General features: G+C 38.2%; 3 protein-coding genes and 1 pseudogene across 3 annotated transcripts; 3 read left to right on the top strand and 1 right to left on the bottom strand.

Moving 5' to 3' along the window:
• Positions 1-71: 71 nt before the first annotated feature.
• On the top strand, positions 72-3,174 carry LOC137719447 (cyclic nucleotide-gated ion channel 1-like). The gene is made up of 6 exons (XM_068458483.1): positions 72-824; positions 909-1,109; positions 1,223-1,503; positions 1,599-1,710; positions 1,914-2,150; positions 2,243-3,174. The coding sequence occupies exons 1-6, from the start codon at positions 411-413 to the stop codon at positions 2,939-2,941; spliced, it is 1,944 nt and encodes a 647-aa protein (XP_068314584.1). The 5' UTR covers positions 72-410; the 3' UTR covers positions 2,942-3,174.
• A 1,508-nt stretch (positions 3,175-4,682) lies between these two features.
• On the top strand, positions 4,683-6,303 carry LOC137719444 (cyclic nucleotide-gated ion channel 1-like; annotated as a pseudogene).
• A 1,229-nt stretch (positions 6,304-7,532) lies between these two features.
• LOC137719537 (protein RKD4-like) lies at positions 7,533-9,266 on the top strand. Its single transcript, XM_068458576.1, has 3 exons — positions 7,533-7,872; positions 8,030-8,552; positions 9,093-9,266. Exons 1-3 carry the CDS (start codon positions 7,766-7,768, stop codon positions 9,255-9,257), a joined length of 795 nt encoding a protein of 264 aa, XP_068314677.1. The 5' UTR covers positions 7,533-7,765; the 3' UTR covers positions 9,258-9,266.
• A 1,010-nt stretch (positions 9,267-10,276) lies between these two features.
• On the bottom strand, positions 10,277-11,664 carry LOC137721059 (uncharacterized protein At4g00950-like). The gene is made up of 2 exons (XM_068460182.1): positions 11,107-11,664; positions 10,277-10,354 (listed from the first exon to the last, which is right to left on the bottom strand). The coding sequence occupies exons 1-2, from the start codon at positions 11,662-11,664 to the stop codon at positions 10,277-10,279; spliced, it is 636 nt and encodes a 211-aa protein (XP_068316283.1).
• Between the last annotated feature and the right edge of the window lie 4,265 nt (positions 11,665-15,929).

The following is a 15,929-nucleotide window of genomic DNA, read 5'->3' as shown; positions in this document are numbered from 1 at the left end:
GCAATTGGATGACGCCACATCTGAGCCTCTCGATATCGTTGTTCTGTAATCAAGAGCCTTCCCTTTCACCTTTTACATCTTGTCTGAATTCTTAAGTCGCCTTCGTCCTTCCACCCGCATATCCGATCGCCTTCGATTATCGATTGGTAATCGAGGAGGGGTTTGCAAAGAGCCAAGAGGATAAGTCTTGGTACACAGGAGCTCAATATTGAAGGTTCCTGCACTATTTACATTTCTTCACTTGAAAGGCCGTTGACTTGAAGCCTTCGTCTCCTCTCTCTCTCTCTCTCTCTCTCTCTCTCTCTCTCTCTATGGTTTGAGCTTTTTATCCACAAACTGTCGTCTCTCTTCCTGCGGATAATTTAGTATAATTATTCTATCTTTGGGACGTGGGTTTGAAGAGGATATTGATGGATTATATTAGGAGAGTTGGAGAAACAATGACCGCTTACCATGAAGTTTTGGGTTCCAAGAGGAGTCGTCTTGGCCCGCGGGAGATCCGAAGGTTGAATGATGTGTATCTAATTTTTTGTGTAATTGCGCTCTCACTGGATCCGTTATTCTGTTATATCCTTGTTTTTAATGTTCAGAAGAAGTGCCTTAGATTGGACACAACACTGGGGACTCCAGTCGTTGTTTTGCGGTTCCTCGTTGATTTCTTATATATAATCCATCTGGTTTTTCAATTCCGTGCTGCTATTCGTAGTCTTTCTTCTCAAGCTTCCGGAAGAGTTGAGTTGTTTAAACAGATGCGGGCAATTGCATGGAGATATTTGTTCTTCTACTTCCCGGCAGACGTATTTGTGATTCTTCCACTGCCACAGGTCAGGAATTTCATCTCCCTTCACCTTTGGGTATATTATATGACTGCATTTGTGGACTCATAAGCTTTGCATCAACGTGTTCAGGTCCTCATTTTTGCTATTGTTCCAAAACTAAATGCTTCAAGGGTTTTGGGTGCAACAAAATCATTGAACTTCATAGTTGTCTTTCAATATGTGCTGAGGCTCCTTCGCATCTGTTCCTTATTGAAAAAAGTTACCAGTAATTCGGGCATCCTCGCTGGAACTGCATGGGTTAATCTCTTTCTATACATGCTTGCTAGTCATGTAAGTCCCGTAACCATTTCCCATGTTTTCTTGCAGAATTGATGCTTTACCAATGTATTATTTGGAAATTTGTGCAGATTCTGACAATCCAGTGTGGTTTGTTGACCCTGTAGGTTGTTGGAGCCTTTTGGTACCTGTTTTCTATAGAAAGGAACGTAAGTTGCTGGAGTGAAGCATGTCAAAATCATACCGGTGTACATTGTTCTTTATTTTGTGATGACACCTTCGGAGCTAGATCATTTCCAAACGACTCTTGCTCTACAAAGATACCAAGCTCCACACCTTTTAATTTTGGAATATACGCTGACGCCCTTGAATCCGGTGTTGTGAACGACTCAGCAGATTTCATAGAAAAGATTTCTTACTGCGTTTGGTGGGGACTGCAAAATTTGAGGTTCAACATTTCATCCTATCGCATTTGTTCGTTAAGGATTTTTGTCTGCACTATTTACACTAGCTTCTCATATGTTTGAGCCTTATATTCTGCAGCTCCCTCGGTCAAGGCCTCAAAACGAGTACATATGTTTGGGAAGTCTACTACGCAGTTTTCGTTTCACTTTCTGGGTTGGTACTGTTGTCATCTCTAATTGGAAATATGCAGGTAGGTGGTATTTAGTCCATGTAATCGCTCTCAGTTATGTGGCATACATAATGTCCCTCCAATTCTTTAGTCTAATCTCTAACGACCAATTCGTCATGCATATATTGTTTGGATATACGTATAAACCAAACTTGTATGACACGTTTGTTTAACGTTGTTTAGGATATGATCGATTAATAAGTGTATCTTGTTGTGGATCACAGACATATTTGCAGTTGAAAACTGCAAGATTGGCGGATATGAGATCTAAGGAGGAAGAGAGAGAATATTGGATGGCCTCTTATGCACTTCCCCCTCATCTCAAGAAGCGTATTCGGGAATACCAAAGAGACCAATGGCAAGAAAACACAGGAGTTAGCATGGAGAATTTTTTTCTGAGTCTTCCCAGGGAACTCAGGAGTGATACAAAGCGCCATGTCTGTTTGCCTCTGCTTATGAGAGTGAGTTTCTTCACCATTATGTTATTGTCATCTTAGTATGTCTTTCAAACCACTAGATATGGATTCTTACTTTTTACTTGACTGCATTAAAGGTGCCTATATTTGCGAAAATGGATGGACGACTGCTCAATGCAATGTGTGACCGTCTCAAGCCGGTACTATATACAGTGGCAACTCATATTGTTCGGGAGGGAGACCCAGTGGATGAAATGCTCTTCATTATGCGGGGCAGGCTTTTGGCTATGACCATAATTGGTGGAAGAACCGGTTTTTTCAACTCTTCATATCTCAAGGCCGGTGACTTTTGGGGCGAAGAACTTTTGACATGGGCTCTTGATCCCCACACATCAGTTAATCTTCCAATCTCGACCATAACTGTCCAATCCCTTAGTGAAGTTGAAGCCTTTGCTTTAAAAGCGGATGACTTGAAGTTCTTAGCCTCTCAGTTCAGGCTACTCCACAGCAAGCAGCTCCGGCACACATTCAGGTTCTACTCACAGCAGTGGAGGACTTGGGCAGCTACTTTTATACAAGCAGTGTGGCGCCGCCATATGAAGAAGAAGCTAGAAGAGTCTCTGCAGGAAGAGGAGAATAGGCTGCAAGATCCACTGGCCAAGGCTGGGGACAGCTCCCCAAGTCTAGGGGCCACCATTTATGCCTCACGTTTTGCTGCTAATGTACTGCGTAATATACGGCGTAGTGGTACGCGGAAGGCAAGGATGCCAGAGAGACTACCGGCCATGCTACTTCAGAAGCCGGCGGAGCCTGATTTTACTGCTGAAGAGCAATAATAGGTATGTAGAGGTTTCGATTAAGTTATATGATTGGTCGTCGTCTTCTTGTAAAATGTAATCGAGAAACTGTTTTAATTGATAAAATGGAAGAAAAGTGTAACAGCATAATGGTCGGGAGCCACATTTTGTTGAGTGTACCAACTTCTGTAAAATGTGTGTTGTATATGGCAATGTCCGATTTTTTTTTTTTTCTTCTCATTTTACGGAATATGAGAGAAAGGATTACATTTTCCCTTCGTTTTACTGAAATTTTTTTACCTTTGGTCAGTCGATATCGGACTTGCTTAGCATCTAGCAGATATTGGATGACGCCGCATCTGAGCCTCTCGATTTCGTGGTTCTGTAAATAAGAACCTTCCCTTTCACCTTTTACATCCCTTTCTGAATTCTTTGTTAGAATGAGCATGAGATAGAGAAGTTTTAGGGACCGGCTATGGGTATTTAGTTTGGTAGAAAAGTATTATTGATAAGAGGATTGCTAGTCCTTAACGAAGAAAGGTTTTGCATAGCATTAGGATCAGTTCTTATGGAACAAGTAAAGCAAGTATTTGTTTTCTATAAGGATTTTAATAGGGAATCCTTTTCTGGAATGGAAAAGATTATATATATATATATATAGAGAGAGAGAGAGAGAGTGGCCTCTTCTCTCACAGGATACACGCTCATAGTGAGACTTAAACCTATTGTAAGTTGAGTTCTTGATTTTCTGCAAGAGAGAAGAAGGCTCACTGAAAGCTTAGCTCTATGGCTTCTAGTTCGGGAACTTCTGCAGGTATGTTTTCTTCTTGGTTCACTCACACACAAATTCTGGTTAGTTCTTATTAGGTTGTAGTTCAAGTTTTAATCTTGGTTAGTGTGTTAATTCTTACATTCTTAAGTCGCCTCTCTGTTAGAAGTGTTCCAGAAATGTCTGCGAATGAGTAAATAGCTCTGCGAACGAATGGATCGGATCAAATTGGAAAACGTAAAGATTTGTACAAGTTATCCCTTTCGTCACCATTTTATGGAAAATCGTTAGGTATGAATATGTTAGACACCTGTAGGGATTATATTAAGAGAGTTGGAGAAACAATGACCTCTTACCATGGAGTTTTATGTTAGACACCTGTAGGGATTATATCCGAAGGTTGAATGATGTATATCTAACTTTTTGTGTAATTGCGCTCTCACTGGATCCGTTGTTCTTTTATATCCTTGTTTTTAATGCTCAGAAGAAGTGCCCTAGATTGGACACGACACTGGGGACTCCAGTTGTTGTTTTGCGGTTCCTCGTTGATTTCTTTTATATAATCCATATGGTTTTTCAATTCCGTGCTGCTATTGTCAGTCTTTCTTCTCAAGCTTCTGGAAGAGTTGAGTTGTTTAAAGAGATGCGGGCAATTGCATGGAGATATTTGTTCTTCTACTTCCCGGCAGACGTATTTATGATTCTTCCACTGCCACAGGTCAGGAATTTCATCTCCCTTCACCTTTAGTTATATTATATGACTGCATTTGTGGACTCATTAGCTTTGCATCAATGTGTTCAGGTCCTCTTTTTTGCTATTGTTCCAAAACTAAATGCTTCAAGGGTTTTGGGTGCAACAAAATCATTGAACTTCATAGTTGTCTTTCAATATGTGCTGAGGTTCCTTCGCATATGTTCCTTATTGAAAAAAGCTACAAGTAATTTGGGCATCCTCGCTGGAACTGAATGGGTTAATCTCTTTCTATACATGCTCGCTAGTCATGTAAGTCTCGTAACCATTTCCCATGTTTTCTTGCAGAATTGATGCTTTACCAATGTATAATTAGGAAATTTGTGCAGATTATGACGATCCTTTGTTGGCCCTGTAGGTTGTCGGAGCCTTTTGGTATTTGTTTTCTATAGAAAGGAACGTAACTTGCTGGAGTGAAGCATGTAAAAATCATGCCAGTGTGATACGAAGCGATATGTTTGCATGGGTGCAATCCAAAGTGACCGATGGCAAGAAAACACAGGAGTTAGCATGGAGAATTTTTTTCTGAGTCTTCCCAGGGATCTCAGGAGTGATACGAAGCGATATATTTGCATGGGTGCAATCCTTAAAGTGAGTTCTTTTCAATTGTCCCAATATGATCAGTTTCATTCAGAATTTCCTAACTTACATTCCGAACAAAACAAAGGGACTTGAGCATCATCGAGACTGAGTCTGTTTAGTATAAGTGTTGGGTTAGATTTTGTGACTGTTTCTTGATAATATTTCATTTAATTTTGAAGGTGCCATTCTTTGAAAATATGGAGGAACGACTGTTGAATATACTGTATGACAGTCTGAAGCCAATTCTCTTTTCGGAGGGAAGCTACATTGTTCGGGAAGGAGATCCAGTGGAATCGTTGGTGTTGATAATGCGAGGTACGGTATTGAGTACCACCGTGAGTGATGGAAGACACTCCAGTTCTGCAGATCTCAAGGTTGGTGACTTCTGTTGCGAAGAACTTCTCACATTGTTTGTTGATCTCAGCGCATCATTGTTTAATCTCCCAACTCCACACGAACTTCCCATTCTTGTTGTGAAGTTGAAGCGTTTACTTTAAAAGCAGAGGACCTGAAGTTTGTAGCCACCCAGTTCAGAAGGTTTGCTGGCAAACGGGCACAGCACACATTTAGGTTTTATTCACGGCAGTGGAGGACTTGGGGAGCATGTTATATACAGGGAGCTTGGCGGCGCTATTGCAGAAAAAACTCAGAAAAGTCTCTGCGGAAAGAGGAGAATAGGTTGCAAGATTCACTGGGCGAGGCTGGTGGTGGCTCCCCAGCTCTAGGTTCCGCCATTTATGCCTTGCGTTTTGCGGCTAATGCACTTAGTGATGTACGGAATAGTGACCACCGCAGGCCCAAGCTGGTTGAGAAGCCAGCTGATTTAAACGATTCCGAGTAAAAACAGCTAATAAGCTAGTTATGTGTGGAACAAATGAATCAACGACAGCATCCGGCATTAGCATGGAGATATTGTTGAACGACTTACAAACATGGTACGGAAAATGTGTTAAGAGTAGCACTTTTGCATTTTGTTTGAGTGTACCAACTTCTGTGAAGTGTTTTGTATACGGCAAAGTCCGATTGTTTTGCAATCTCCTTGATCGGCCGGACTCACGCAGTCGTTTGTCTATTTTCGTTCTTTGCGAAAACAGAAAATCAAATGACTTGTTAAAGCATCTCGATCGGTCATGAATTTTGAACGTTCGTCGTGGATTTGTAAGTTTCTTCGCTGAAACGTTGTTCGGTTTGAACCTCAAGTCAGCATAGACTTTGCTTAAATTTGCTTGCAGGGTTTTATAATTCATTTGGTAAACTGTTGGTAACTGGACTGTACCTTCCTGGCGTTAGCTAGCAAGGAAATCAAAAGACCATTTTAAGAGGTAATACCTACATTTGGAGCTTTAGCAACCAAACTGTCATACCAACATTGTCTCCCAATGTGGACATTACATCTCTCAATCGGTAGATGTGGGGGTTTTAAACAAAAGGTTTGGACGTTATTAAAAGTGAAACCATACACTTACACTTGTTAGATCTACGTCCATGTCGTAGTGTGTCCATAGGCATCGTCTATGTCATGTCATTAATCAATGTATTCTGTTTGAACGACTTAGTTAAAATTTCTAATTTATGCATTCTTTTTTGTTCATAATATGAATTTTAAATTATATTACAATGATAATAATTAATTACCAATTACTAAGATATAAATTCTTACATACATATGAAAAGAATTCAAGTTTACGTATAGCATCCTTAGTCTATAACGAACTTGAATCACATATGATGGTGTTGAGAGTCAGACCAAAATGAATCTTTGAATCTTCTCAATCCCTAAAAATGGATTATCGTGATAATTATAAAAAAAATAAAAAATTTACAACTCCCTCTTTCTTTCTAGAATAATATAGAAAATTGTCTCTAATTTAAAAAAAAAAAAAAACAATTATAATGAACAAGAGCGGGTGCTTAAATGAAAAATTAAAAGTAAAAAACCTCCAATTAATTAATTAACAGATGGTAACAATTAGAACCGTAATTAAGCACATTTTAATGTGAATTAATGTCTACTACATCGTTAATCGTTCAGTAGCCTCCTATCCTATCCTCTCGTCAAATTTTCTGGTTCTTTGGGCCATTCATGTTCATACATTTATTGAGAGAATATTTTTTCCTTACCATCCTCAAGTGATGGTGATTTCACCGTTTTATTTACCACCGTTTGATGAATTTAAATTTCGAGATCTGTAAAGTGGATAAACATAAATATTAAAATTAAAACTAATTCAACGATAATAAGTAGGGTGGTAAACATTACCACCACTTGAGTATAGTGAACAAAAGCGCACACCATTTATTTATGCATGCATTGCATATGCCTCCACATGCATACACGGTCCATCACCTCTGCGGTAGGTATCCAAACGTATATATCCACCTCATCTCCACATTCGGTATAAAACTCATTCACATTACTTACGCATTCAGTATCAAAACCATCCTCGTTACGTACACATTTGATATCAAAATCATTCCCATTACTAATATGCAACACTCAAATTCATAATTAAGCCATAACCAAGTCAATTATTCTTGAACATTATATTCATAATTAAGGCATGGTGCGGCCCCTTTTGTGATTGGTAATTGCTCACAAATAAAATTTCCCATTTAGTAAGTACCCCTTTTGAGAGCGTCTGCACGAACTTTAATTCTCATCCCATCTCTCCTTCCCGATTCAATCAATTTTATACTCTCTTCTCTTCTGGTTAGTTCTCCACTCTCTCTAGTGATTCTATAAGCTCTCCAAAACTCTCCAATGGCGGATTCCATTTTCTCCCAATATCTGGTTCCAAAAATTGAGACCGACCCACATGAGTTTAACTTCTCCATACCGTACTACCAGGACCCATGTCAGGATCAAAGGTAAGATGGTCAAAACATATATACTTTTTTATTTTGCCTTTTGGTCTTCCATTTATTTGAAGAATGCCATATATATATGTGTATGTGTGTTAATTTGTGTGTATGTATATGTTTTATGGTTATTAGAAGTTAGAACATGGGTTATTTACTTTTTCAGTGCTGCGTTAGAAAGTCTGCGGCTTGAAAATTTCAATCAGTTTACTTCACCCCCATTGCCGTTGCAATACAATCCCAACCAACTTCCACAAATGGGTTCTCAAGATTTTGAGGATTTAGGCATCTGGGACTATATTTTGGACGATGCTGCTCTTCCATCACCTTTTGATTACGAGGTGGTTGATGAAAATCCCCTGACAACAATGGCGGAATCCATCGTCTGTTCGAACAGTGTTTCGGGTGATTCGGGTGATGTTTTCAGGATGCTTGATTGGGGGATGGAAAGTTGGGGGAAATACGATGGGGAAGGCATGACAAAAAATGGGAGTTGCTCTAAGAGAATGTCTGCTGCTCCATTGGAATTGGACGAGATTCAGAAGTATTTCGACATGCCGATAACTCAGGCGGCCAAGGAATTGAAGGTGGGATTAACGGTTTTGAAGAGGAGGTGCAGGGAACTGAATATCATGAGGTGGCCGCACAGAAAGCTTAGGAGCTTGAATGCTCTCATTGAAAATGTTAAGGTACGTTTGCATGTTCATGTTGTCAACTTGTCATATGATATTTAGTGCCTTTTCCTTCTAATTTATAGGAATTTTGTATTATATATGTCAAAATATTCTATGCTAATGATTGAAACTAAAGCCTTAGTTGTAGTTCCTTTTTTGTCCAATGCTGCCGATTTCCCTCGAAACGGGAAAGATTTCGGTGTCATCGTAGTATAGTTTCATGTTAATATATTTTACTTGTCATGAGACGAGAGATATACTATAAAAGGGTTTTCCTCAATACATTTCTTTAAACAGTGACTAGGTTTCCTTTGTTTCAATGATGTAATTGCGAGATTACGTAGTTTATGGACCAAATGTTAAAAGGGGGTTTGAAATTGCTTTTTTTAGGTCTTAAAAAATCTCCGATATATCCTACATATTAAGAAACATGTGATGCGATGAGAATGACTCCAAAATAGATTTATGATGCTTGATCCGTATGACTGTGATGATAAGTTTCGTTTTGGGAAGTTATATTAGTGTAGGGATTGACTGTTGAAATGCATGATGCAGGGGATGGGATTGACGAATGAGCTGAGGATGCTGGAGGAGCACAAGAGGCTTTTAGAGCAGCTGCCGGACATGGAGTTGCCGGAGAGAGCCAAGAGGCTGAGGCAGGCTTGCTTCAAAGCCAACTACAAGAAGAAGAGGACTTTGTGTTTGACTGCCGGTCCATGATTTAGTCTAGCTTTAGCTTAAATGCACAAAATTATAGAGTAGATGAGAAAATCAGGACATGTTATATGGGAGGGAACACCACGTGTCATGGTGTTCCCATCACACCTAAAAATTTTCCCATGCTGTGAGGGTGAATCCCACCTCTTCGGGACAAGTGACGAGATCGGTATCTTTTCGATTCAAAAACGTCTAAAGCTTAATTTGTGTTGATGTGATCTTGAACTTTGTGTCTAGGTATTTTTTTTTTTTTTTAAAGTACTCGTCTCCTTGCTTGATGTTGGGACCTAGAAATTGCGTTTCATTCTTTTACTATTTTGATGTTGTGGTCAATCTAGCTCAGTTGGATGAGAGCATTTGTCTATGTACTTGGGGTACTATGTACGAATTCCCTTCACGTAACTTAGATAAATTTAGTGTAGATTATCCTATTGTTTATCAAAATAAAAAAATAAAAAAATCAATGCCACATGCTAAACCACATAATTCTACCATACATCACTATAGTTTCTAACTGCCTTTGTACTGTTAGACGTGATGGATTTACCATTTCCTTTTAGGTGTAGAATGATAATTTCCGTTAGATGTAAAAACGCTTGACATACACACTAATCTCCTGCGTTTGTTTAACCATATCTCGTTCATTCCTAAGTTTGAACTGAATTGCTCACCAAAATATCTGTCTTTAACTACTTATCTCTTGTTACAGTATACCCTTTCTCTCTCTTATCATATGATTAGTCAAACATAAGCGTTAAAGAAGTTTATCTCCCAAATAAGGAAATTTATGACGAGAAAAAGTCAAGTAACTAATGTAACAAAAAAATTAGAGTAGATGCTCAGAAATTTTGAGAAGGTGAGCAAATTGTTGGTACACTGACAATTATAGAAGACTAATGAAGCTTATGAATTTTAGACTAATTTCACTATTTTCAATTTTCTGATATATTTACACAAATTTTTCAACAAGTAGGAAATGGATCGCCGGATCGGGTTGATCCAACGGTTGCGAAGGGCTTTCTTTAGGAGGCCATTTTTCTCATTTTTTCTTGCCTGCGTCTCCATGGGACCACCTGCTTAAAGCTTTCGCAAATGCTTGCCTGCAATTATAAAAAAAGTAATACTAATTAATTTTTTTAGGCAAAAATACTAATTAAATTTTGTGAGCTTAGCAATTATGAGTGACAAATAATCACATTTAGGTAACTGATTACAATATAATACCAAATGTGATTATTTTGTAATCGATTAAACGAATAAAGAAAAGTAACGAATTTTAAAATAATCATCATTACAAGTATTAATTTAGCAGAAAATGGGAAGATAATGCGCACAATGCTAATATTTGGAGAGATATTTTATTATATCGGAAACACGGCGTGAAACACTAAGTGTTATAATTTAATTGATTGTAAACTAGAAAAAAAAATTTCAACCAATTGTATTATGATACTTGGTGTTTTGGGTTGTATTTCTAGCACATGAAAAAAATTTCCAACATTTGACAAGCATTTTTAATCTTATGAAGAAATTAAAAATCAAGGAGTGTGACATCAAACATTTTGCCCACAAAGAGATGATTATTATATGGTAATACGTTATATTTTGACCTATTGATTTAATGTTTTTTTTGTTGATAACGATGCATAAGTCCCAAAAAAAATATATATATAGTATAGATAATATCATTTGTTAAGAAAAAAAATATATCAAGAGACCACGAAACTTCAATTATATATGCAACTAGCAATCGAGGCTAGGAAAAAACATTATAACAATATATTGTTTGTTAGTTTCTAACAACACTAGGAAAACTGACTCAAATTCATCATACGAATACTTGGTTACTTACCCACATACGTGACCTTGTGTTGGAATCATTCAAGAAACTGGCTCTCCTCCCAACTCTTGTGATATTCACCTTCGTTTCACCACCGCCACCGCCGCCCCTAGCGGGAGGAAAAAAGTCAAAGCCACCCTGGCCAACAACCTCCTTGCTCTTCCTAAAACTCCCCCACCTCATAGACCCAAAACCGCCGGCGCCCCTCCTACAACTCTCCTTGCTCAACCTCTTACTGATCCCAAAAGCATCAGGGCTCCTAACTCTGAACGAAAAAGACATAGTCCGCCCAACGTCAGGCCCGTCCAACACGGTGATCGGGGAGGGCATGTTGGTAGTTTTGGCCGCCTCGCTCAGCAACCTCGGAGGCAGCTCCAAGGATCTGGCGCACTTGGGTTTGGATTCTGGGCTGCCACCGCAGTTCCTCGGCTTTCCTGGAGCTTCCTCCCACTGGAATGGAACCGAGGCGGAGGTTTGGAGCGGCGGAGTTAGCATCCCCGGCGACTCCGGCGACTGGGAAGGAAGCGAGAACAGCGACAGCTTCGGTGTTATGCTTATTTCCGAGACCATATTGATACCTCTTATCGATTCTCTCTCAGAATTTTTTCTCAAAACGATCTGTTTTCGATAAACAGAGACAGAGGATTCTCGAAAACTTTGAGCTTCGTTTTCTAGTAAGGTGGAGAGATGGGATGGGCGAGTTTATATATATGTGTGTGTATTGAGAGAGAGAGAGGGGAAGAGGGGGGAGGGAGGTTTAGGGAAAGACCTAAATACCCCGTAGTCAGTGAGGTTTAGGGTCCCACCCTGGAAAATCTTGGTGTTTTGGATTGACGTGGATAACGACCATCAAAGTAAATAGGGTTCAAGTAAGTCGGTATATGAATTTGGATGCAAAATAGGTTCGAATTTTGCATTTCATAGTTGAGTGATGTTTTTCTTAAATTCTAGGTTCGAATTTTGCGTATATCAAATTTAATAAATCATGCTAAAATTTTAAATTGAACAAATCTGAGTGGGAACTCCCTTCTCCTTTTAGTCAGTTTTGTGACGTGAAATTTGAAATATTTGGAAGAGAGCTCTTTATCAAGCTTTAGCCAGTCAAAAGGCACACAAAGGTGGCACAAATGCATGCCTTGAAACTTCATTTTCTAAAATATTGGGGCAGAGAAACAAAAAAGAAAAAAAAAAAAAAAAAAAAAAAGAAACAATACCGAAAACTATTATTAAGTAGCCAAAAAAAAAAAAAAAAAAAAACACTTGCATCAGTATAGTCATGTGATAAGTGAGACAGTGACACGAAACTAAGAGAGATATGTGGCTTGATAAGTCGTACTCGTTAATCAAGCTGCATGAGGCTTTTGCCACAATGACTGCATATTTTTATTCAAAAAAAAGGACCATCTTGTAGTTTTGTCATTGCAGTACTCCACCCTTCCGACAGTCAAAAAGACTCACATAAGCATTTTTCGCCTCTTCAGACCACCACTGCATTTATCTGCTCGTTTATACATTCCTGCCGACATATTATGGGGGTAAAAACATAACAGAAATATTGCATCTTGTTCCGACCAAAAAAAGGACGCATTGCAATTGACTTTTATTGTTCTTGTATACATATTTATTAGGTCACTTGTTTTGCATTATTATTGGTTGAGAAAAGTAAATAATACTTGCTAGCTGGCTCTGAAGTTCTAGTAACAAGTTTTTAAGAACACTTGTTACCGTGTTGTTTTATGATTATTGAGCAGTAGTGATTTACGCACTTTCGTCTTGTGTTCTTCTTCTACATTCGTTTTCTTGTTTTTATTCTTCAATTCATCTTTGATATACATTCAATACAAAGGCTAAAAAGAGCAATCTGGGTGAGAAAATGAATGTGCAAAAGTTGTTTTCCTTTGTAGTTCTAGTTTCTCCCAGCAGGGAAGTACCAGCAAGTAAAGAGTCATACTTAAACATGATGTTTTTTTTAGTATGGAATAAGTGTTGGACTTTATTTTTAAATACATAGTTGTAGCTAATTTGAAGGGTGTGTTTATGATAGAGGGGAAGAAAAGCCAAGCCACTACCTGCGCATTAGGTCTTTAATTTCCTTTTTCTTTTTCCAATTGTCTAAGCATGTTTCTAATACTTCTACTTTATTAAATTGTATCTTTTCTTTTGCAAACGTAAACGAAGTCAAGTTAACTAAAATAATGTATTCCTTATTTGCATTAAAATTGAATCACTCACTTTATAATTTAGATTAAATAAGAATACCGCTCGAATAAATGTGCCCACCAAATAAATAAAAACTACATTTTTCGTCTTTTTTATTTACTTTTATTAAGAGTAAGGGAAAAAATTCAATACTATTACAATAGTTTAGGAAATGACGCATGAGTAGAACCCAACACCCTATTCATTAGGATATTAAACCACATGTTTGCAGAAGTTTCTATACCTAGCAACTCAAATTATTGGCTCCCTAAACGACGAAACAACATGTGTTGACTATTTTGGAATAGAAAAATAATAAGCATCATGAAAAAGATTGTTTTTGATGAATGATGAGGAGTACAATTCAACAGAGAGAGAGAGAGAGAGAGAGAAATAATGCAGGTCATTGACAAGAGAGCAACCTTCTCCTTCACAAGATAGGTTGATGATCAGCTGATGACCAAAGCTTTTAATCAGCAGAGCCCCAACACAACCACCCCAATTCAAAATTGTAGTGCAAATTGGGAACACATGTAGATGTTGATTCATTCGGCCTGATTGAGACATCCCCAAGCCCCATCCCACCCATTAATGGCTGCCTCTCTAACTTCTATAACTGAGTGAGAGCTGTGAGCATTTCACTTTTCATACATTAAAAACCATGGGATTGAAACCCCTAACAAGTTCATCTCAAAGCTTCATGAGGTATTGTTTGGGATTGAATTTGAAATGGCTGAAAACGCTTTTGAACCACCAACATAGTTTTATTAGTTGTAGAAACGCTTTCTGAAGAATCACCTGCACTTTCAAGGGATTTTTGACAAAGCACTTGGATGTTTAATAACAATTTCGACATGTTTCCCATGAAAGAACCTATATATGAGCAAAAAATTCCTACCATAGCAATCCCTTGCCAGCACTTAATTAGTTGTGACAACTACCGATTTCTTGTAACGTGTTAGCTTCACAGGACAAAGATCAGCAGGTATTGGATTCGGCTGATGCCGGAATAAATGAGCACAATGACCATAATTTGTTGCGACAAATAGTAGCAAACAGTACTATAGTAGCGTGAAAACCCAACAAAACTAGTCCTACAATTCGACATTTAACCAATTTGGTTTTTTTTTTTTTTTTTAATAAAGGAAACGAAGCTCTTCAAGGTCCCCAGATTGAACTTGAAGGAGACAAGCTATGGAGTTTGGAGGATGATCAATGTTTTGTCAGGTTAATTAGTAAATTTAGACGACAAATAGCCAGTTAATCATAGTTTAGTGGTAATAATCCTATGTGTTTATCACTTTTTTACCCATCAAAAGCTTGATATGCAGAGATATTTGGTCAGTCAAAATTATAGTACAAGAAAGTTAAATTCTTAGCATTTCTTCTGCATTAAAATTATATATGTTGTTTGTCTATGAAGTAGAATTCTCTCTCGGAATAGAATTCTCTCTACTCCTCTTTTCTCTCACTTTTTTTTTTTTTTCTTTTTCTTTCACTCTCTACAAAGAAGTCAACACAAGATGTTGACGTGACTTAATCGAAGTCCTTACGTTTTTTCATCACTACCTCCTCAAATGTATCATCCCATCACCAGCCAAGTTCCCCTCAAGATCTCCAATAATTCGCGCTATTGAACTTCCTGGAAGAGAGTTCTAATGAAATCGGAAGCAGTTCATGTCGAAGCTTGCAGACGTATCTAGCTCTTCCGCAACACCGGCAAGTACAGAAGAAATCTTGGGTTGGATTTTCCAGTGAAGCTAGTAACGATGTGCTAGTTTCAATATTCACTTCAGTTTTCGACCTTTTTGATCCCGTTTAGATCCTAAATTTTCAAGGAACTACAACTAGATGGTATTGATGTTTAGTCGGAAACTGTTACGAATTCTTGCTGAACTTTCACTAACTGGATTAAGAATGGAAGCTTACCATTCGTTGGCAGAGGTCATCAACCTGCCCTTGGAGGGACTGATACCAGCCAAAGGCAAACTAGGGGAACTAGGTTTAGGGTTTAGTTGGATTCGCTTGATACCCATAGGGTTTTTAGGGTTTTGTTAGGTTCGTTTGATACCCATTTTATTATTGTGTTAAACAGTGGGAAGATAGCTGGATGAAATGAGAGATATAGAAAGTCGAGCAATGATGGTGTATGAGATGTAGAAAAAACAAGGCAAGAGTAGGCATCAACGGCAGGACAACCAAAGAAAACCCTAAAGAAAGAACCAACAAAATCGAAGCAGAAGAACCGGTGATGATAGACGCGTGGCATAGGAGGGCATTTCCGTCATTTAACTGTGCAACCAAGAGTAAAAACGCCTGGCGGAAAACCAAACAGAGGTCATTTTTGCCATTTTACTGTCCGTGAACAGTACACCCGAGTTTGGGTTTTAGTATAGGATAATGTATAACAAAAGGTACGTGCACTGGAACCCTTTCTATCTCATGATTAAAAGAAGAGTAATGTTATTCATATCATATTTTTATACCACATTTTTATGTACCACAATCATTATTTAATTAACTAATTTTTCTTAATTATTAGTTTCTTAAATAATGAACTAAATTTAAAAATCTGATTAATTCAAATGATGTGACTGTCCACATCAAATGCCACCTAAGGTGGTATGAAAATATGG

Source organism: Pyrus communis, chromosome 16, assembly GCF_963583255.1.
Source record: "Pyrus communis chromosome 16, drPyrComm1.1, whole genome shotgun sequence".
In the NCBI taxonomy this organism is placed as follows: Eukaryota; Viridiplantae; Streptophyta; class Magnoliopsida; order Rosales; family Rosaceae; genus Pyrus; species Pyrus communis.
Note: the sequence above shows the minus strand (reverse complement) of the source record. Positions and strands in the feature narration are given on the sequence as shown.

Bases quoted from the DNA above. Each gene is read 5' to 3' on its own strand.
- LOC137719447 (XM_068458483.1), top strand. From the start codon at position 411: ATGGATTATATTAGGAGAGTTGGAGAAACAATGACCGCTTACCATGAA. The intron at 825-908 runs GTCAGGAATTTC...CAACGTGTTCAG, and splicing joins TGATTCTTCCACTGCCACAG to GTCCTCATTTTTGCTATTGT. The intron at 1,110-1,222 runs GTAAGTCCCGTA...TTGACCCTGTAG, and splicing joins TATACATGCTTGCTAGTCAT to GTTGTTGGAGCCTTTTGGTA.
- LOC137721059 (XM_068460182.1), bottom strand. From the start codon at position 11,664: ATGGTCTCGGAAATAAGCATAACACCGAAGCTGTCGCTGTTCTCGCTT. The intron at 10,355-11,106 runs GTAAGTAACCAA...TTATAATTGCAG, and splicing joins ACACAAGGTCACGTATGTGG to GCAAGCATTTGCGAAAGCTT.
- LOC137719537 (XM_068458576.1), top strand. From the start codon at position 7,766: ATGGCGGATTCCATTTTCTCCCAATATCTGGTTCCAAAAATTGAGACC. The intron at 7,873-8,029 runs GTAAGATGGTCA...TTACTTTTTCAG, and splicing joins GACCCATGTCAGGATCAAAG to TGCTGCGTTAGAAAGTCTGC. The intron at 8,553-9,092 runs GTACGTTTGCAT...TGCATGATGCAG, and splicing joins CTCTCATTGAAAATGTTAAG to GGGATGGGATTGACGAATGA.